General features: G+C 41.3%; 1 protein-coding gene across 1 annotated transcript; it reads left to right on the top strand.

The window, feature by feature from the left end:
• The first annotated feature begins 6,540 nt into the window (after positions 1–6,540).
• On the top strand, positions 6,541–21,560 carry adgrg1 (adhesion G protein-coupled receptor G1). Its single transcript, XM_034105197.2, has 15 exons — positions 6,541–6,652; positions 6,742–6,817; positions 9,015–9,271; positions 9,361–9,550; positions 11,071–11,116; positions 11,350–11,464; positions 13,006–13,128; positions 14,361–14,477; positions 16,702–16,744; positions 16,864–16,970; positions 17,727–17,842; positions 17,926–18,188; positions 18,274–18,373; positions 18,604–18,878; positions 20,065–21,560. The coding sequence occupies exons 2-15, from the start codon at positions 6,754–6,756 to the stop codon at positions 20,262–20,264; spliced, it is 2,016 nt and encodes a 671-aa protein (XP_033961088.1). The 5' UTR covers positions 6,541–6,652; positions 6,742–6,753; the 3' UTR covers positions 20,265–21,560.
• Positions 21,561–22,452: the final 892 nt, after the last annotated feature.

The raw sequence follows: 22,452 nt of genomic DNA, 5'->3' as shown, positions 1-22,452 counted from the left end.
ATGATTTTTGCCATAATCGAGCAACCCTACTTTCTATTGGATGTCATGGCTTTCACTTTCAGAAGCTTCTTCAGTAGCTGCTCTGTGTATGACTGGAACCTACCATTTTCACACGCAAGTCCTGAAGTGATAATACCACACGCTATACGTCAACAAATGAAACAGCAGCCATAACATGCAAGTTGCTTCTCATATTTTGTATCCCATGTTATCTCATAACCTTGTCTTCTCACAGCAGCTGCTTTTGCAAAAAGACTAAATGAAGAAGCGTAATTATGTCACAGTGTTTCTTCTGAAGAAAACGTGAGAAAATACGTTATTTCTAATCCGTTGCATCGATGTGATGGGGTTGTGTTTTACTGCACCCAACACAATAAAATAAGTTATTTCCTACCCTTTCAAGGAGTTATTAAGAGCTGTAAATTAAACCCAATACATCCAAATCCAATGTTAGCAAAGGTTTTGCAGAGAGTGAGAGCTGTATGTCGGTCTGTGTTCTTCTTCAGTCATTGGCTTAAACAGCCTTTAAAGCAGCCAGTGATCTTTGACCCTTATTCACGCTCGCTGTCACTTCAGCTCTAAAGCCCGACAACAAAGGGCAGCTTTTGTTCCTTAAATTACTCTTCCGTGCACATTCCTTGCTCCTCACTCTGCTGTGTAGAGGACTGGGGTTAGTGCAAACTGAAACTGTCTAAGGTGAAAAAAACCGACAAAATATTCAGTCTACTGTGAAATGGGGGTGTGCAAGATGATGATGTAAACTTGACTGAGTCAGAGTTCAGTGGTAGTTGAACCAAAGAAAGTGCTGTGCAAACACTAACGCATTCCAAAAGGAGATTGAGACACGAAGAAAAAGCAACAATGTTTGATTCAGGTGAGCAGGCGGCAGTTCAGTTGCTGCAACGTCTTGAAGAAAGGCAGGAAGTGGTCGTCTATTGACAACGTGTTTTACTATACGGAAATCAGGTCATATGGTTTTGAAATTTAAATCTGAAAAGCAGCTGATCACCAAATGTGTTTAATAAAATTCAGTAAAATATGTACACGAGTGCTGTGAAAATATCTGAACAAAGTATTGTGACAATCCGGTCTACAAATGGTATTCTAGTGGCTTCCGTGTTGGGTACAGATCAGATACAAAAGTCACACCATTATCAATGAAACCTATTTTTCAAAACAAAGGAGAATGAAGTTTGAAAATCAATCATTGCCTTTTTTATTTATTTTTAAATTGCGATTTCAGTCAAAATAATTTGATTTCAGTCCAAATGACTTAATTTTTTTCAAATTGTTCAGCATTATAACAACCTTCACACCATGCTAATGTTTATCAGCAGTACTGCGTCTCACTATTCTTATGATAGCGTGATAGAGGGCACATCGTTGAGCAGGGTTTTGGTCAGAGGCCAAACAAACCACTGGGGAAAAGGCATCTGATGGGGTGCAGCAGCCAGGCCGTCACTAAAGTAATGTCATGGCAACCATCCTACAGTTGTTGGTACACGTCCACAAAAAAGATTCATACTTAATTAAAAAAAAAAAAAAAAAGTGTAATGTGTGTATTTGTAAAGCGCTTTGAGCACTGGAAAAGCGCTTTAATAAATGTAAGGAATTATTATTATTATTATTAATGACGGTAGTCACTGTTAAAAAAGTTAGTATGGCCATATCCATGGGCACACAAGGTTCCCTCCCATAAAACCAGATGCGTCATGTTGCGTGTCTCTTTTTGGGTGTTTGACATCATGCTTGATATTTGTGGGCCCGTTTATGGTCTTCTTGTGTCTCTTACTGTTTTTTATTGTGTCTTCTGGTGGTTTTCCATGTCCACGTCATGGTCAGTTTTGTGTCAGTCGTCAGTTATGTGGGGTCTCTACTCCTGCGGTCTTGTTTAGTCATATCGAGCTTGTATCTATTTGTGGTTGTATGCCGTCTTTCTTTGGGTGTTACACACACAGTATGCGTGTCCTGGTTATTTTGCTCTGTGGTCTTTTTGTGACTGCTTTCATTATTTTGAAACTCTTTTGCTAGTTTGGTCTCTTTCATTTCAAGCAAGGCACCTGGCTCATTCAGTCATTTCAGCATGTTACTCTCGGAGCTCAAATGAATACATAATGCTGCACTTCCTTATATCTTGAGTGACTCAGACATTACTCGTTGCCCTCTCTGTCTCTCACCCTTATGCTCTGGGTCACACGTTGTTGTGGCTGCCATCGCACTTTGCATGGAGGCGACCAGACTTGTGAAGATGTCGGTATGAGTCATACCCCCATATGATCTGAAGCGGGAACAATCATTGGACCATTTTTACAAAGCAATATACATAGGGGTCAGGTGGCTTATCTGGGTTTTGTGGAGGATATGCATGCATGAACATAACACGCATCCCAGCTCTATATCATGTAGGAGTGACGAGTTCAGTGAAGCAGCAAGTTTCAGAATGAGAGTGGGCACGGAGAAATGAGAAATTCTCCACTCTGTGAACAGCGTTCCACACACACACACACACACACACACACACACACACACACAAGCCAATCTTTGCCGAGTGCCTCTCACACACACTGGGAAGTGAAAGAAAAGGGAAATTCTTGCGCTGAATTGATGCCTGAGCGTCCTGCTGGGACAATAGAGAGGGTGTGGGGGTGGAGAGAGAGTTAGTTTACACGCCATGCACTTCAGCAGGTTGAACAGTTGTGCGAGAGAAGGAGATTATCGTTGTTTGAGCTGTAAATAAAGGTTTTCTGGTATTCAGGAAATGTCACTTTAATGTTAAATGCACACATTGGTAAGAGGGGCACACAATGGCACGACACAAAAGGGTGCTGTGTAAGTGGGGGATATTTTCGCATTCTCTCAAGCATTTCTAGAGAACTGAGCCGTCCACTGTATCTCCCCCTGGCAGCCTGTGGGTGGGCGACTGGCCGCGCTTCAGTGCCACTATTTCTTCTTCATCCATACACTGTCTATATTCAGTGAGGCTGACATGAGTCAGGCAGCCTTCGCCACCAGTGCGATACTGAATTAGTGTTGTCCACTCCTGTTGTTCAGTTGTGTGTCATTGCTTTCCCCGAAACATGCTTACGCCTGATTTGGTTTAACTTTAGCCCGTGTGGACATTGTTCAAAGTATGCCATCGCTCAACTTAGGCACCTATAGGTTACATCATTTCTTATTACTTTGTTAAAAGAAAATCACTTTAACATGTATTGTTTTATCCTTTGATTTTCTGTCAGTTGGATTTGAGATGTAAAACTGAACAGTTACATAATAAATGTAAGACGTTGTATAACTTCTAACAATATGATGTCGTCTTATTAGTGGCTTTTATTTCAGTATTGTAATCTCTCCGGTTGATTTGGGTCATTGTGTGTTAATGTTGGAGAGTTGATCTTGTGATGTGTATTTGTTGTTGTTTTAATGCATTTTGATTGTCAGGATGAACTGCTGTTTTCAGCTGTGTGTCCGTAAAGAGAACCGTTTGGAAAAAGAGAACCCACAAAAAAAGTGCACTTGAAACCAATGACCAGAAAAATGGGTTTACAAGCTAAAGTACTGTCTTTTACAAAGTCAACAAACAGCCTTGTCTATATCTGTGAAGTTTCCATCAGTGTTTTTGTATTACAAATGCATGCTGGGTAGTTTTCCCTATCTTGCATTACAAAGGTGAACAACAATAGCCGAGTTCACTGAGAAACAGCAAGGTATTCAGCAGATCGATCAAAGATATGAAAGGTACATTTGATGTACTCTTCTCTTGACCCTCAGACTGATAACGACGTTGATCTGAGACGTAATGTTGCGATTGATTCGGCGGGAAAGCAGTCCCGATCGTTTGTTTCCACAACAATTGCAGATTAAATAGCCAAACTAAAAAACACAAAACGAGAAGTTTAATTCTTGGATAACATGACGAAAAACTTAAGTGACCTTCTGGTACTCACTCAAATAACTGCCAGACAACGTTACGTTATCACAAAATAGATAAAGATGTTACCTTTAACCTCTTTGTATTGTAATTGTAGATTAAGCCCACGTTGCTGTTGGTTTATGTAGACCTCGGTGCAACCACGGCATGCTTGCTTTAGCATAGGAGACCACTACCACAGTCGTAGGCTGCTTGGCTGTCTTTGGTTGTTGAGCCACTTAACCAACTCTAGGCTGCACTCATATAAGCATGTGTAAATGCGAACCATTATTAGTTATTGAACTCGAGAGCACCCGAGGCATGATTTTCACCGGTGAATTCCATTCTGCATGAGGATGGGTGTGAATAACACATACGTTCATTGCATAAACCACTGTGAAGTCCCGCCTTAACACCTTTTCCCCAAACCTTTATTGTCACTCTTGAATTGATAGAAAAGGGAAGTGCCAAACCACAAAAGAGAACCATATGATGCCGTGTGAAAGATTCAATAGTTGCTGTTTCACATGATTTTCACACGATTTAACTGAAGTGAAAGCATATCATATTTTTGTTTAATGTAGAATGGTTTATTACAGTATGTACAAAATAATTAGTTTTTCTTCCTGATATACATTTGAATTGAAAATCACCTTTTAAAGACAGTCAGAGTTCAGTTTGAACTAAATCTGGATTTCGGTCGGAGCTGGTCAGTTCCACAGATCCGAGACCAGGGTTCATCTGATCCAAACACCGAGCCCCGTCTGAAACAAGCCCGTGTAAATACTGCCTGATCATCATAATGCACAACATCAATTCAAACGCCGAGTGGAAACTGAAATATATAACTTAAACCACAAAATACATACATATATAATATGCTTTGGCAACAGTTTGGTCTTCATGAATGTCCCTCATACTATTTGTAATCACGTTTATTTATTTGTTGTCTTTAAACATGACATTTAAAAACATAAACAAACACACATCACTTTTGCTACAAAGCTCAGCCATGGGTCAAACGTGTATAATCATTTGAATTGGCTCCACTAACCTCATGCCAGAAATAAATGTGGTCTTTAAAAGTGTTGCTAATGTCAAGTTTTCAAAAGTCTTAACACTAAATAAGAATCACCACAACTACTTTATTCATCCCAGGGGACATTTGGTTAAGTGACAGTTGCTCCATTTTAGAATGAAATCAAATGAATGATGAGTCAAAAAATAAATATGTACAGTATAGAAACTTAAGAAGGGGCAATAAATAAAAAAAATATACAATTAAATAGAATAAAGATATTTATATAAACACAACAAGTTAAAGCCTGGTGAATGTGTGTTCTAATTTAAACACCATTCAATTTCAAGCAAATCTCATAAAGGACACTGAAACAGTGTTTTGCAATCCAAAAGCCTGAACTGTAGGTACAGTTTCATCGCAGTTGTTCATCGACATCGTGACTTCTGTCGTGAGACTTTCGAGGTTCCAGACAGCCTTTGAAAGATTGCTATGTGCGGGGAATTTAGCAGGATACAATCCTATATAAGCTAAAGGTTAACAAGCTAGATCAAGTCCCAGCAGGAGATGTATGCTGCTCGCACGGCTGGTTTTGTGTAAAGAACTTTGAAACACATGCATTATGATCGCACATGAATCGGACTGATTACATTCACAGTTAAGGGATGCAAGCTACTGTTAAAGTGTCACAACACATCTCTGTGTGTTTTTGTTTATCAGTCTGTCTACGAGAGGTTGTCCACGGCTCTGTTTCTGCTCGAGTATCAGGTGTGTGCTTCAGCTAACCCTACAATTATAAATAGTCCACTGTCCAGCAGCCCACCACCCCCCAAACCCCCCAGGATATGTAGCTTGATATTTTTTTATTTTTCTTTCAGTTTCTGTCTGTCTGTCTTTCTCTCTCTCTGTGGTTCAACCTGTTGCCAGCTTAAGATGTTGAGCCGACGACCGCGGCTGCTGTGTTTCCCCTAAAAAGCTAGCGTCTGGATGTAGACGGTACTAGACACGCATCCCACTATATGTCGCACACGCACGTAACTCCACAGTCATCACACATCCAGTGTTTATTTGATGTGTTTTCAAAACAGCAACGTGTGACCGCAGTGAATGTGCCAGTCTTGTGACAAAGCCGAGTTATCATACTGCTAGCAGCCAGGAAACCTTGAAGTCTGGTCGCTGACGACTGTCTGTATGAATTGTTTGATGACGGGGGTGTGTGTGGTAAATTGATACACGTCTGTGTGGTAACACTCACATGATTCTCAGGTTGTCTACTTTGATGCAAAGTTGTGTATTTTCTCGGAAATCCATGCTCTTATTGTCTGTGGCGTGTTGATATAAAAACAAATGGGCTATGTTACTTATTACTTGCTAGTGTGAAGGAAAGACTGCATTGTTGGCGCGCTTGGCTGAATGTGTGTGTGTCAGTTAAAAGGAAAGACTGTTTCCATTGATAACGGCGCAGAAAGGTCCCGTGTGTATTTTCGGCATGAACTCATTTGTATTCATTGATAAGAGTGTAGATAAGAAAGCAGGAAGAATTATATCATTTAAAGAAACGTGTTCAGTCTAACCAATGCTGCCTCGAGATAGAGACTTTTTGTTTTATTAAGGATGTGTGTTTGGAAAGAAAGAATGTTAGATATGTTTTCCTTTTATTGAAATGTGCCTTTTACAGTTGGGCTTTTTCCTTGAATCCTCCACTTTACCAGCAGCACGTTGCAGTGGTGGGCGTTTTTAATGTGTTGCCTGTGCAGAAATAACAAATATATATGTGTGTTCCTCTTTTACAACTGCATTTCTTTCTCACCAACAGCAGCAGTTAGAAATGGAGCCCCGGCTAATGAATAATCTGAGGGTGGTGCTCCTCTTCTTCATCCTCATCTCTACAGGTAAGATAAGCACACATGGAAAAAAGCACCTTTTATCTTAAGAAGCTTTTTTAAACTCCTTTTCGTTGTCTCAACAGTGTTGCTCAACTTTATGCGTGTTTGTGTACGTGGTGTTTCAGACGTATTCAAGACGAGACATTCAAATACAATTTATGATGGAGACTTCAAGTTTCTTTATTGTCAAACTAACATAGCTACAGAGTACTTATGTCGTTGAAAATCTTAGGTCATAGGCTTCTCCAACAATGCAACACAATAATACAGATAAGCAGACAATATTAAAACAATATTAAAGTATACTATATTAAAAGTAATACAAAAAGAAAAATAGTTTTAAAAAAAGTATTGGAATGATATAATAGATACATAATTACTAAGTAGCAGATGAATGTTATGAAATTGTTTCAGCAGTTCAGTTGTTGAACAGTCTTATTGCCTGCGGGATGACGCTGTCTCTGAAACTTCTAAAATACACAACATGTTTATTATGGCAGACATGACCATTTCTCAGGTAATGGTATAACTCATGAGCCAATTGCCTTTCTTTTTTATGTTTAACAATATAATACGATAAGTGTAACATTGTGAGAATTAGGCACCTGAAGTGCCTCCTTTTAAAAACAACAACAAGAAGGATCGTTTTGCAGGCAAAAAGGAATGCTTTTATCAACAGCAATGTGCAATTAACCACAAAACATACAAACTCAGACCAACAAGAAACATGCAGGTGCATCCGCTTGCAGCAACAACTCTGCATTTTCTTCTTGCATCAATAGCTGCTTTCACACCAAGTACTTTGCCGTGCTTAGTTCCCAGTACTTAGTCCCGCTGAACTCTTTAGTCCCGGAACTGTCCAAGTAAATCGCGTTCACACCGGAATAAGTCCCTGAGGGCCGCTGACGTCACTTCTTCTTCTTCTGCTTTGGGTTTACTGGCAGGCCGCAAACAACTTCACGGCGCATACTGCCACCCGAAGTCCGCGTCTTCCGGGTAAAATCGCCAGAGCGCAGGACCACCTCCTCTATTCCAATTCCAACCGCTTCCCGAGTTTTATTTTGTGTTGCCATAAGTTCTGTTAGTCCCTCCGTTGGTGGCGCTGGCCTAATGCTAATAATGCTAATGCGAGCAATAAAATGGCGGGCTTCACGAGACTTTTCTGAGTTTTACAAAGGCGTGGTTTGCAATTCACCCAGCCAATCAGAAATTGGAACCTTTTCCTCCCCAGGAAAGTACCACCTCTCGAGCAGGGACTGAAAAGGGATGAAAAGGTTCCCATGAACTAGGTTCTAGTTCCAGATGTTTTTGGTGTGGAAAGCAAAATCCCAAGAACTATCAGAACTATTCCTGGGAAAAGTACTCCGGTGTGAAAGAGTCCTAACGCTTCCATTCCGCAATTCTATAAGCTGGGTGATAGGGCTGTCCCGAATAACCATTTTTCGGGCTCCGGATATCCGGTAGTAATCAGCAGCGAACCGCTTCAAACACGTGTATTTCGTTTTTTTTTTCATGGCATTGTTATTCTACAGTATTGTTGTTTTATAATTATTTGTTAATGTCTGTAACCCAATTTGTGTTCTTTGAAATTGAAAAGGATATTGCATTGTGTTTGTTACTTTCGTTGCAGTTGTGTCTTAAGTGTAATTTGGCTTGGCTTCCTATTTTGTATGGACATGCTTTTATTTTGAAGGAGAGTTAGCGCTGTTGACAGGAAGTTGTTGTTGCTATGGAAACAACGTGACGGAGATTAACGGCGAAAAAGTAATATCTACATATAGATATAATATAAAGACGGAGAAAGTAAACGATAACGTTTATGGTTAACTGTTAGCACCCCTGAAGAGACACAAGCTCTTACGTTGATATTGGAGTTTTCAATAAATTCAATTTGAAAAAAAGAAACAAATATCCGAATAACGAAATTGAAACCCGAGTAGTACTCCAACGAAACGAATTTTCGCATATTCTGGTACAGCCCTTCTGGGTGACAATTTGTTTTACTACGTTTAGAACCTCAACAATGTTTTATCACCATTAATTGAGCATATAAGGATATTGAAAAATATATTGGAAAAATAACACTCAATCAACGTTTTTGTTGTTGTTATGACCACTGTTTTGTTGTGTGAGCTCATCATGTATTTCAGATAAGTTATACCAAACATCAATCCAATGTGTGACTACGTTTTGTCTCGTTCAGCTTCCTGTGAAAATGACCTGGACTTGAAGTTTTGTGGCTTGTGGCAACACGGTAAGGGCAGTCTGAGTCTGAACGTCAACCTCTCCAAAGGCTGCAGCGGGATCTCAGTCTCAGCCAATCAGAGCGCTCTGTCCATCGAGGGCCAGATCACAGCTCAGTGTAAACAGGCCAATGAGATCCAGCTTGGACTGAATTTGAAGGAGGAAACTCCCTTCTGTCTGTACTGGGACCCATTGCTGGACCACTTGATGCTGCAGGTAAATCAGAAAAGAAGGAGGCTAGCAGCAGATTTGTTGAGGAATTTCCATGCAGTGGAATCTAACCCTGGCTTTATTGTGTTGTACAGGTGGGAGGGAAAGACCTGACTCTGTGCTACCCTGCCAGCCTAAAGGGTTCCTCCTGCTGCACCGATCTGTCCGACGGTCCCAACGCAGACCAAGCCCCCTACGGCATCAAGAATGGAATCGTCAAAACTGATTTCATCTCCTCTAAAACACGAACACACTACAATTTCATAGCACAACCAATCAACTGCAGTAAGAGAGAATGTTATCTACAGCTCATATCTGTCTATATGTAAATTCAGCTACTCAGTGTTTTGTTGTATCTTATTGTTGTTATTTGTATTCATACTGCTACTTATCCCTGCGGGAGGTGTTATCTGTGTTTCATTTTGTTATTCTGTTGCTGCTTTGACACAAACTTTCCCCACGGGGATTAATGATGCTCTCTTATATTTTCTTTTCATTTTCTATCCTATCTTGTTTATTTTTCTGATTGTACATACATTTTCTGTATGGTTTTATAGGTCACTGCTTGTTAAAATGTTCCTTTTGTCCAGGGTGAATGTTATCCTTTTAAAGATGTTTTAAAATTGTCTTTAGAGTCATACAAACTCCAATTCCTATGAAGTTGGGACATCAAGTAAAACGTAAATAAAAACCGAATACAACGATTTGCAAATACTTTTAGACCTAAATTAATTGAATACACTACAAAGATGAGATATATAATGTTCAAACTGATACACTTTGTGAACAGGTTAATTGGAAACAGCTGAGCGAAGAGGAAAAGGACCATCCAGATTGTTATCAGCGCAAAGTTCAAAAGCCAGCATCTGTGATGGTATCGGGTGTGCATGGGTTGCACATCTGTGAAGGCACCGTTAATGCCGAAAGGTACATACAGGTTTTGGAGCAACATGTGCTGCCATGAAAGAGACGTTCCTGCTTATTTCAGCCAGACAATGCCAAGCCACATTCTGCACATGTTACAACAGCGTGGCTTCGTAGTAAAGAGTGGGGGTACTAGACTGGCATGCCTGCAGTCCAGACCTGTCTCCCATTGAAGATGTGGGGTGCATTATGAAGCGCAATATACGACAACGGAGACCCCGGACTGTTGAGCAACTGAAGTCGTACATCAAGCAAGAATTGGAAAGAACTCCACCTACAAAGCTTCAACTATTGGTGTCCTGAGTTCCCAAACGCTTAGTCAGTGTTGTTAGAAGGAAAGCTGATGTAACACAGTGGTAAACATGCCCCTGTACCAGCTTTTTTGGAACGTGTTGCAGGTATCAAATTCAAAATAAGTTAATATTTGCAAAAAAACATGACGTTTATCAGTTTGAACATCACATATCTTGTCTTTGTAGTGTATTCAATTGAATATAGGTTGCAAAGGACTTGCAAATCTCGGTATTCTTTTTTTTTAGCGTCCGACCTGGGCATAGGGGCGAAAGACTAATCGAACCATCTAGTAGCTGGTTCCCTCCGAAGTTTCCCTCAGGATAGCTGGCGCTCAGAGTCTCGCAGTTTTATCTGGTAAAGCGAATGATTAGAGGTCTTGGGGCCGAAACGATCTCAACCTATTCTCAAACTTTAAATGGGTAAGAAGCCCGGGAGTGGAATGCGAGCCGCCTAGTGGGCAGTTTTGGTAAGCAGAACTGGCGCTGCGGGATGAACCGAAGCGTCCCAACTTCATTGGATTTGGGGTTTGTATTTCAAGTGTCATGTTTTAAAACGTTTAAATCCCCAGCTGTGCTTTTTTTTTGCAGAAATATTATGTGATCAACAGAGCCAGCAGTCCACCAGAGGCAACATGTAATTTCCTCTCTTTTGTTCTCCTTACACACCGTCACCGTCCTTTGTCACATGGCGTTGTGTTCATTTCTAAGGCCTCTTTAGTGAAGCCTATGTAATGAAATGCACTACAAACAGGAAGCTAAACTGTATACTATTATAGGGTGGTGGGGGGGGGTGTGTTACAAAAATATGCTTGCTCCTTTACCATCGAAAACCACAGTTTTTAACGTAGTATCATGGTGTGTGTCCAGGACTGAACGGGCTGCGGTGAAGTCCTTCGCTGGTTGGAACATCGAGCATCCCTGCGCTCGCAGCTCCGAGGTGGAGATGACGGAGGATTTCAGAGGCGTCTCCGTCACATCGCCTGTAAGACTAAGATTCAAAGATATAATGGCTTTATTGTCATTTGCACAACAGTTACAGTGTAGTACTAAAGACATTAAAATAAATAAAGATGTTAAGTAGTAACATGAAATACTGTACAGTAGAACAATTACTTAGATGTAGACTGTTATCAAATGTAAGTGACTTATATCTTCTTTTTTTTCAGCACATTACAGACCTTATTCATGTTTTAAAGGCTCAGTGTTATAAAAGAAATGTAACAGAAAATGTACTTAAAAGTATTTCTGAGGCACCAGAATCGTATGCCGGGAAAAAGATCCAAAGTCCAGGCAAGAATGTATTTGTGTGCAGTTTATTCCAAGAAACAAAGGGTTAATCATTATTGCCTTGCATCACCAGGTGCCCAAAACCACCTTCAAAATAAAAGCATATAGAATGACTTTAACTAAAATAATTACACTAAATAATAATGAATGAATGTTAGAAAAAGTCAAGAAAATAAATATTTAACTATTACAAATTATAAATAAACAGATGGCTCCAACACGCAGATTTAAAGACGTGTAAAGTAAACGGCACTAAAGAAAACAAACTTTCTACAAGGTCCATTTGTTTGCTTTTTATCGAGTCATCATAGCATATTGTACATAAGAAAAACTTCACACTTCAGAATTTCCACTGACATGTCGTGTCACAGCCACATCAGCAGGATGTCGTAACAGTGTTTCCATCTTAGTTTCATTTGAGCTGCATATCCAAAAAATGACACTAATTTCCTGGGACACAACAGAAACTGAAATGCATTACTTATGTATTTCCTTATGCATGCTTTCCTGTAAATTGAAAGGTTGTATAAGCAATCGTTCGTAAAACACTGAAAGTAAGTGACTTCATGCCAGAAAACAAAGAAAGCTGCTATAAAGATGAATTAAGAAGTTCAATTGTATTTAAACAAAGCATGTCCGGGTAGAGACGGTAAAGGATTTAGTTATTTCCGAAATTGTTCATTAATTCAGTAAAAGTGCCATTGACTTGTCTCGACTCCACAGTATATTACAGGTCAGCTGAGTGGGCAGCATCTCTGTGACTGTGCACGTCCATCTTTAATCAGAGGCTAACTTTATAGCAGGTTTCAAACTCAGTAACTTTTAACATTACATTTAAGTCGAGGGTGGTGGTGATTTAGTTGAGAAAATAGGTGAGAGGGTAACCACATGAAAGTGAACGATACAAGCATTTTACTGACAAGTACAGGACAGATTTTGAAAGCCGGCATTTTTCCTTCCTAACTATTTTAAAATAGGGCCATTTGTGTTAAGTGCCCAGCGATCCACATGCAGATGTACTCATTACAGCTCTCACAAGCAGAGCAGAGGCTGCTTCGACTCATTGATGTAGCTCCAAATATGTTTGACATTGTTCCTGCATCCTGTATTTATTGCAATATGAAGAACTGATGTTCTGTTTATGGTTAAGGGATATCCAGTTCACTTTTCATTTGCATTTACTAAAATTGACCCACTCTAACTTTTCAATGTATTGTTCCTTTTCTCTGTTTTCAGTTCTCTAAAGGTGAATCTGCAGAGTCCGCTACCACTGTCCACCTCCCTCCCGCTCTGAAAGAAGCTGCAAAAAAGTCAAACAAAGTAGTCTGCACTTTCTTCCAAAATAACTCTTTGTTCCAGGTAAGGCTCTGATTGCACGCACCTTTCTGTCTGCATGAATCACGCGAGTATGAAACACTTAAAAGAGAGGACATGTTATGTCCATTTTCAGGTTCATATTTGTATTTAGTGGCTCCACTGTGACATGTCTCCACGCTTTAATGTTCAAAAAGCTCTTTATTTTTCTCATACTGCTCTTTTCCCCCTCTGTCTGAAACCAGAGCCCAGTCTGCTCTGATTGGTTAGCTGGACAGCGCTGTTGTGATTGGTTAACCACTAAGTCACCAATGTAAAAGAGAACATCAGAAATATATAGGTTTTTTTTGCTGTTGACACCTCGTCTAGCTTTGCATGGTGGGATCAATCTCGTCACACATTAGATTTTTTCACAAATCAAATGTACTTGGTAATCAGATTTAGGAATAAGTGAATAGTTTTGCTACATTGCTATGAATTGTGCCTATTCAGAAAAAAACAATATAGTGATATTGAGGAGATGAAAGCTTTTGTGAATCAGGAAGTGGAACACAATTGACAAATGTTCAATGCTGTTGCACCACAGTGGCAGTGGCTCCGTCAGTAAGGGCTTGGACTGGGAGCTGTAGGGTCGCCGGTTCAAGTCCCCGACCAGACCTAAAATATGGAGTGTTACTTGGAGAGGTTCCAGTTTACCTCCTGCCCTGCCGTGGTGCCCTTGAGCAAGGCGCCGGTCACCCCCCCTCACTCCTATTGCTCCCCGGGCACTGTACAATAGCTGCTCACTGCTCCTGGTGCTAGACTCCTGGTACTAGGATGGGTTAAATGCAGAGAACACATGTCACTGTGTGCTGTGTGCCCTGCATGTGTGACCAATTCACCTTTGCGGGTGATGTGAGATGATCTTGCAAAGTAAAGCAATCAGTGGTTCCTTGTCAAAAATGTAATTTCTCTTTCGAATTTCTGACAAATATGTCGGGTGTGTTATAAGATAAGATAAGATGGACTTTTATTAATCCCTCGTGGGGAAATTGTTTCTCTGCATTTGACCCATCCTAATATTAGGAGCAGTGTGCTGCCATTTTGAACGGCGCCCGGGGAGCAATGTGGGGAACGGTGCCTTGCTCAGGGACACCTCGGTAGCACTTGGTCTTGCCGGGACTTGAACTGATGACCTTCCAGTTGCCAAGCCAAGTCCCTATCGACTTCGCCACCACCGCCCATCACCCATTTTATATCATATCATATGTATATCAATGTTTTTGTTTGTGTTCCAGGAGGTTGACAAGGAGGCCAGGATTCTTGATGATGTGGTGGGAATCACCGTGGAGAACGAGATCATCGCCAATCTTTCTGAGCCAATCAGGATTGCCTTTCACCATGATGTCATACCTGTACGTTTGTGTTTTCTTTCATCTCAATTATCATTCTGAACAGTGACTACTTTATATTGTCTTAAAGATCTCCTATCATGCTATTTTTGGTATATATATATATATATATATATAGGGTCTCAGATATATATACAAATATGTAAAAAACATGTCAATGATGTGTTTTGCTCAAAATACCAAACAGATCATGCATTGTAGACATCCCTCATATCCCTCTATCCCAGGCCTGTTAGAGAAGGGCTGATTCTGGGTCCTTGAAAAATACATACAGCTAAATGCTGCCGTGATGAAACGCCATATCATGTTCCAAATCACACCAAGGATTATTTCTGAAACAGTATGGAGCTCAAAAGCTTTTTCTCTTGCGGGTTTACTACAAGGTGAGTTCCTCCTTTTCCCCTGCTTTTTACACAGGGTGTTTCTCAATGTCGAGGAAGGCTGCTCCAGAGCCACTATTTCAAGCATACTACGTCATCGAGTGCCGCCGAAAGACTGTTCCAATGTCCAGCATACTTGGAATTCTACCAAGGCCGGCGTACTTGGTAGCGCAAAATTTCGAGGCTCCGCGGTCTTAAAATCCCCACAATGCTTTGCGCACGGACCAATTTCCAAATCTTTGGCGGAAATCGAGCTCCATTTAAGGCGGGGCCACGCATATGACGCACACCTGTTAGCCTGTTCCACAATTCTTCGATTTCCAAGGCTAGGAAGGATTCTTGCCTCGCTTCTGAAGCAAGTGACTTGGAAGACATGTGCTACCAAGCAAGCCTCCTCGACATTGAGAAACACCCACATACTCTCTCCAGTACAGCTTAGCTCTGAGTGTTTCCCCTAGATTCCACCGGGTCCGTCTGCACCGCGTTACGGCTGCGCCGCGGCGTTCACAGCGATTGCGGCCACTCGAGTCAATGGGTGCTATTCCACCAGACGCGCCGCGTTATGGCCCAGAAGCGTCGCAGAAGCGTCTCGGCGCTGAGCTCCAGAAAGTGGAACGGTCAGAGCATCCGGCCCATCCCCAAAATAAACTAATTTTGCAGACCCTATCCCTCCGTAGTATTTCAAGTAGGAGAATAAATGCCAGCGTTCTCCTCCGGTTTACTGGCACGGTGTAAATTATATATTTAGAATAATTATGATGATAAATGCATTTTTTTACCACTAAAACACAGCAACACAGCTTTGATGTAGTTTATAACTGGAATATTACAATTATTATTAACTTTGTCTGTACAAAGTAGCCTGTCCAGGAAATATGCCCAAATCAACAAACTGCGAGCCGGCATGCAAGACGCTCCGCTTCTGAAACACGCCCGGTTGGATTATGACGCTGGAGGAGGTCGGACCAAAACCGCGGTGCAGACTGACCCGGTGGAATCCTGGGGTTAGCGATGCTTGCTAATGTAAACCAAGACCATATAAAGTCCAAAACACATCGAGCATTGTTTCTGATAGCAACGTTTCTGATTCTGATTCAGATATTACGTCACACCGGACGCAAATCTGGATCAGCTCCATTGTACCCCCGTGTTTAAAGATTTGGGTACGGAGGAAAAGAGAGAGGGTTTTATTTTCTGACGCTTTGAGTTCCCTGACACAACGGGGACACATATTTATGTATAAAGTGCATTTTGCATGATAGGAGACCTTTAATCTGTACTTTCATACTGTATTTCTAACACATTTGGTAAACAATAAAAACATAAAATCTCTCATACAAAGTTCAGCAAGTATTTTGATGCTACATAGATTTTGGTGAACTCTGGTGGTGCACGTCATGCTCATTGTGTACCTTCGGCCACAGGAGTATATTGTTTTTATGAAAAGCAGAGTTGGATATTTCTCACAAACTTGCAACAAAATGTTATTTCAAAACGAGACGCTTTTTTTTTGTTCAGTGACGTCTGCTTTAGGCCGTCTACCTCAACAAGACACAGAACCACTTGAAAGTTACTGTTCTTACTTCACATCTCTGTAGCTTCCTCTCTGCAATGCGCACAAAGCCACCATGTCTGGTTCACATGATTTCTTACAGTATTGTAGTGACACGCAACGAGCCAGATTTTGCACGTAGGTCTTAAATAAATGCAACTCTTTCAATCACTATAGAATCAAATTCTGCAGTGGTTACCTTTTTAAAATGTCGTAAATATGAATACAAATGAGCTGCAGATTAAAAGAATAAAACTCACATCTCTTTCTTTTCCTTTTTTTGTTTTTGTTTCAGAAAACGCATTCACGGAGTTGTGTTTCATGGGACACGAGGAAAGGTAGGAAACCTTGGAACAGCCGTACAAGCAATATTCATTTGTCAGAAATATAATTTACTGCAACTCCCCGAGATGTTTATTAAGTACAGTACGTGTCAATCTGTGTTTTCTTTGTGCAGATCCGTTGCAGGTCAATTGGTTAGGAGATGGATGTGAGGTCGGACAGAAAGGAGAGAAGTACACCGAGTGCCTCTGTAACCATCTCACATACTTCACTGTGCTCGTGGTGAGATACAAACAGGAACACTGCTCCTGCCTTCACTCAAGAAACAAACACATGTGTACTTATCGATAGTTCCGTATGTGACCTACAGTATCGTCGGCACGCCCACATTTTGGAGAAAAACACAGTTACGGGAGTTAAGGCACGTCATCTGAGCAGTATACAGCTGCATATGAAGACCTAATATACAAATATATATCAGTTTAAAGTACGCTATATTAAGAATATGTGTAAGCCTTTACTTTACATATATAACGGCTCCTTGTCAGAAAGGGCTGTTATCTTCCTCTTCCAAACTACCAGACTCCATTGATAAAAATGCAATTTTACCATGCCGATACAGAAGTTGCCCGTCTACTGTTGCCTAGATACTGGTTAGATTGTGTTATTGTGTGACTTTGGTGAATCTGAATAACCCTTTAAAAGCACCAAAGTCTCACATTAAGAAACACTAACTGTTGGAGGCAGTTTCCTGCGAGGTAGCATGACTGTTTTTGTATGCAGTATGGTGGCTTTGAAGATAGCATAGGACAAGTAGGTACAGTAACTAGTTCACTTCAGCTTTGCTCATGTGCCGTAACTCATGTGTGTTTCTAAAAACTTGGGGCGTACCAACCACAATCTACGACACTGAGTATGGATGAGTACATATACAACCCCACTTTGAACAAATACGAACACTTATTGAGGAAACTGACCTTTGGAATAGCAACACGTTATGTTGGTGCATGAATTCCTTTCTTTGTTTCCCCCTGACAGCAACTAAAGCCTCGCCCAGTGCGCCACCTCCTGGCTCTGACCGCCATTTCATCTCTGGGCTCTGCTGTGTCTGTGATCAGTTGTGTGGCTGTCATCGTTTTTCTCGCCAGGAAAAGGTATTACTTATTTTTAAGGGATTATATAAAACATACTTCGATTTTTCCTTACAATTAACCCTGTTGTTTCGCTCTCCCTGTAGCAAGCGATGTAAGGAGGCATCTATCCACATCCACCTGGGCTTAGCTGTGTCCCTGGCCTGCCTCAACCTGCTCTTCTTCTTCACCGGGGTCCTGGCTAACGTGGGAGGGGAGAGCGTGTGCGTCTGGGTGGGGGCGCTTCTTCACTACAGCCTGCTCTGCTCCTTCGCCTGGATGGGTGCAGAAATTTTCCACACCTTCTGGTTGATCTGCATCATTTTCAACCCCCCCCCGAAGCCCTATGTGTGGTACACGGTCGGTTTCGGTGAGTACAAGAAGATATATTTCTGAAATGTAAAATCATGGCACAAACGTGATACTAATGGTCGAACTGAAATTGTTTTCTCCAGTTCTCCCTGCGGTTCCCACAGTCATCCTCGCTGCAGTCGGGGACATTTACGGAGTGAAAAAGGTGGCGCCGAGCGATGACATCAACAACCCGTATCTCATGTAAGCAACATTTGTAGGATCAAGATATTTGCTGTGGAGAAAAATATACAGCAATGCTTTAATAGTGTCAACCACAGCAAATACAAAGTGTTACAACATATTTTTTAGGAAGGAGGATGTAGACATTTCTGTTTTTAGGGAAAGACGATAATTACATAATTCCTGGATTTGACTCCTCCCTCTTTGGGATTATTTGCTTTCCCCCTCTGAGTGCATTTTGGTGTTTCCAGGTGCTGGATGAAAGAGAACCACAAGGCCTTGCTGGCCCATTATTTCACCAACATGACAGTCACGATGGTCCTGGTGTTCTCGGGCTTTGTGATGCTCTTCATGGTCTACAGAAAGATCCGCCACAGAGAGGAATGGAGGCAGAACCGCAAGGCTTTTCTCAGCATCTGGGGCCTCAGCTGCCTCTTTGGGACCACTTGGGGTCTCACCTTCCTGGACTTTGGACATCTCGCTGACTTCATGCTCTTCATTTCCTGCATCCTCAACTCCTTACAAGGTCTGAGCTTGCGATATACCGTGTTAGTTATTTAGATAGATATATAGATGGTTGTGAATGTTGGCTTAAATAATAGGTTTTGGGGTTTTCCCTTCACTGTAATGTGTTGGAGGGTTTTGTGCATGAAAGTGGTCCGCAAAGGCGAACATCTCAAAGTTCAAGTCAGGTGGAAAGAGCATGTTAACATATTACAGTAGAGGCACAATATACACAAATGAACCTGGAAATGAGCATAATAGGGCCCTCTAACTTATCATAAGGAGCTTGGCTATCACACACCTGTCAAAACAGGAAATAGAATTGCCTTGTTTTTACCCATCTTATTAGACTGTTACCCTTGTGCATATCTTTAAAAAGAATGCTCTGGTGTGCTAAGAGAACAAAATGTCCATGTTGAACAATTTCTTGAAATATTGATATGAACATTATTTCCCACTTTCACTTAGTTCAATCTTTTAACCAACTTCAGTCCTCTGCATAACCTACCAAATAATGTGTTATGATTCCCATGTTAAGCTTTGAGAGGCCAGTGTGTATAATAGCCTTATAGGGCAAACATAAGAAAGTGGCTCAACCTGGTGGAAATAATTAGAATGACACTTTGAAGCCAGGGCTCTAGATCTAAAGCCATATAGCATGTGAGGTGTAAATGTGTTTCTATGGGCGCATCTGTGTCCTTTAGCGTCCGAGTGTCTGTATTTGGCTTTAACACTTTTTTATAGAAGCCCAGGTTCAACTTCCAACATTTGAAAAAAGAACTTGAGCCCCTGGAATAAATGTATTGCATATGCATTAACACAGTCAAACACAAAATCATGATCTTATCAAAACCACTTTCACCGAAGGTTTCTCTTGATATAATCAGGGTTGTTTTGTTGCTGACTGTATTTTGAGCCAGCAGCCCATTGTATCAGTGTGGGAACGAGACAATGGCCGTGCTTATCAAGGCCTTCTGTTACTGCTGCCTATCAGAGGAAAGGCTGCTTCCTCTCACATGCAGGGCACTCGTTTTGGAATCAGGTCCAAACAATTCAACACAACCCCATTTTTGCTTCACATTGCTTGGTCATTAAGAGCATTTTCGATGCTAACATGCTAACGCTAAAGGCCGAGTTATGCTGAAAAGATGAAATAGATAAAGAACACAGATGAATGACTGACCCCTGGTTCTGCCCCCTCCTCCCAGGGTTCCTCCTCATGCTGCGGTTCTACATGCTGGACTGGTTGAGGAAAGAGAGCGGAGGCTCGACTCTGGGCACCAGCAGCACCGGCTCCACCCGGCAACACATGCTGAAGGCCCAGGAGCAGGGCAAGAGGGACAGCGAGCAGAGCTGCAGCAGTCACGCTTTGTATGCCAGAATGCAGAATCCTTTTCAAAGGAAATGAAAGAATGTTCCTCCACCGACTTGTAGACTGACTGCCTCCCCTGCTGGAGTTCTGTGGGAAATGTAACGACCCACGACTGAAGAGAGAGAAAGCAGTGAGTGAGCTTTCCTACACTTGTTCTAGTATTGGCAGCTTTGGAGGGAATGGATTCAGCCATTGGTGTGCATGCACTTGTGTCCGTTGGTCATCGTATGAAGAGTTTGGATCTGTTTTGCAGTAAATAATGTTTGCAGCAAATGAGAAGACAATTCTGGTGAATCCATTTTCTAAGTCTGATCTCAAAATAAATCTCATGTGTTTAGAACCTACTAGAAAAGTAAAAAATAGCTGTTGCCAGTATAGTCTTTCCAAGCTCCTTACGAAGGATGTAAAGTCATTTAGAACATGTGTTACATGTTACCTTCAGCCTCTTGTGGACAGAATGAGTATTTCCTCAACTCAAGGAAATATTTTAAGTTGGACGTAGGCATGGATACCAAGACTTTGACCTTCTTATTGCCTCTCAGGGCTTCCATACTTTGCACTGATGGAGAGAATCTGAATATACTCAACCTTGCTGGAAGTTTTTTAAATAACATAATCCGCTTTGCCGTCAAAACGGGTTAAAAAGCCTCGATTCATCTTCTCGTGGAGAAGGTGTGACCCCATCACTCAGGAAATCATAATACAGGCCTGGAGCCTTTATTTATAAAATATCTAGACTGGGTCTAGATATAGAAGGGAACGAATTAATTTCAGATTTGAAATTGAAACTGTTAATAAAGTTAAGCTTTCTTTCCAGACAGCGAAACATGAGCATGCTCAATGTTTCAAGTGTCTCTGTTGTCATTTCCATTATGTTGTCTACAAAAGAAATATATTATTTCTGAAGATCTCCTTGAACCTTAGATAAGCTTTTTATTTGTTTTTTACTGTGTAATTGTTTTGTAGCTAATTGTAAGTCTTTTTAGCACTTTAGATTTTCAAAAAATTATTAGCAGAACGTTTCATATTCATAGCTGAACTAGATGACTTTTCCAGGCCCTGTTGAGACCTTCAGTAAACATTATAAAGTCTTTCATTTCAACATGTTCCTAATTGCATTTCAATTGAGGTCATTTGAACAAACCTGATGGCAGAATCTGATTTAAAAACATTTGATATTTCTGTAAATATAATTTCAGTGAATGTTAAGATACTGTGATATTTGCACTTTTTTATTTTTTTCTAATGAAATAATGTCACTTAGATGACTGTATATGATTTTTTTAATGATGTAAATAGACTGTTAATAAAAGTTATTGTGGCATAAAGGAATGAACAGCTGTGTGTGTCAATAAGTGGTTGTACAAGTAAGCACATTTCTGTGTCCCTGCTCTGTCCTCCCTCCTGATCTGTGCCTGTGGGTTTCCTCCCTGGGGGGTTGATGTGTTCTCTTCACAAACACGCTGTTTGTTTGCCATTGAATTACTCAGGCTGCGGCCCCACGAGGACGAATTCGGTCGTTTGCGTTACTGTTTAGTGTCATATAGACCGTTCGGCCACACGAGGACGACCGAATATGGCACTAAACGACTGAGGAAACGACAACGGGTCCCAAGGTGGATAGAAATGCATACGCCACTCTCTGGGGGGTCAAACAGCTCCGTGTGTGCGCCCTATACGGACATTTTCAGATCACTGATAGTGATTGCGCAATAGCCCCGCCTCTCCCCACCTCTTCTGCTCACCTCCGCTTACCCCGCGCCAGTGCTGAAGTGTTTCGCCACCAACAACAACAACAATGGCGGATCGCAGAGTTGCTATCGTGCTCCGGACGCTATTGACCATGCTACAGTTGTTTGTGCAACATCTACAGCAATAATGATGAGGCAATAGCCCCGCCTCTCCCCACCTCTGCTGCTCACCCCCGCGTCAAAGTAAACTGCACCCTGAATTCAGATTATTTATCTTTCTCTCGCGAGTGAAGTCTAATCTGACAGGACGGAGACACGCAGCTCTGCTCACCTGCAGCTCCTCCCGCTGCAGCAAAACACACACTTCAAGTCAGATCATCACCCTTAGCTATTTTAATTACCTCTCAAACTGCCTAAACTAGTTATAAATATGTTTATTTTTACTGTCGGCCGGGTCACTCATTACTGGATCAGCTGCTGCATGAGACAGACACTGACGCTGTCCGAAGAGAAGGAGGAAAAAGAGAGGCTCC

The sequence above is a fragment of the Pseudochaenichthys georgianus genome, chromosome 3, assembly GCF_902827115.2.
Source record: "Pseudochaenichthys georgianus chromosome 3, fPseGeo1.2, whole genome shotgun sequence".
Classification (NCBI taxonomy): Eukaryota; Metazoa; Chordata; class Actinopteri; order Perciformes; family Channichthyidae; genus Pseudochaenichthys; species Pseudochaenichthys georgianus.
This window is presented reverse-complemented; position numbering and strand designations above follow the sequence as displayed.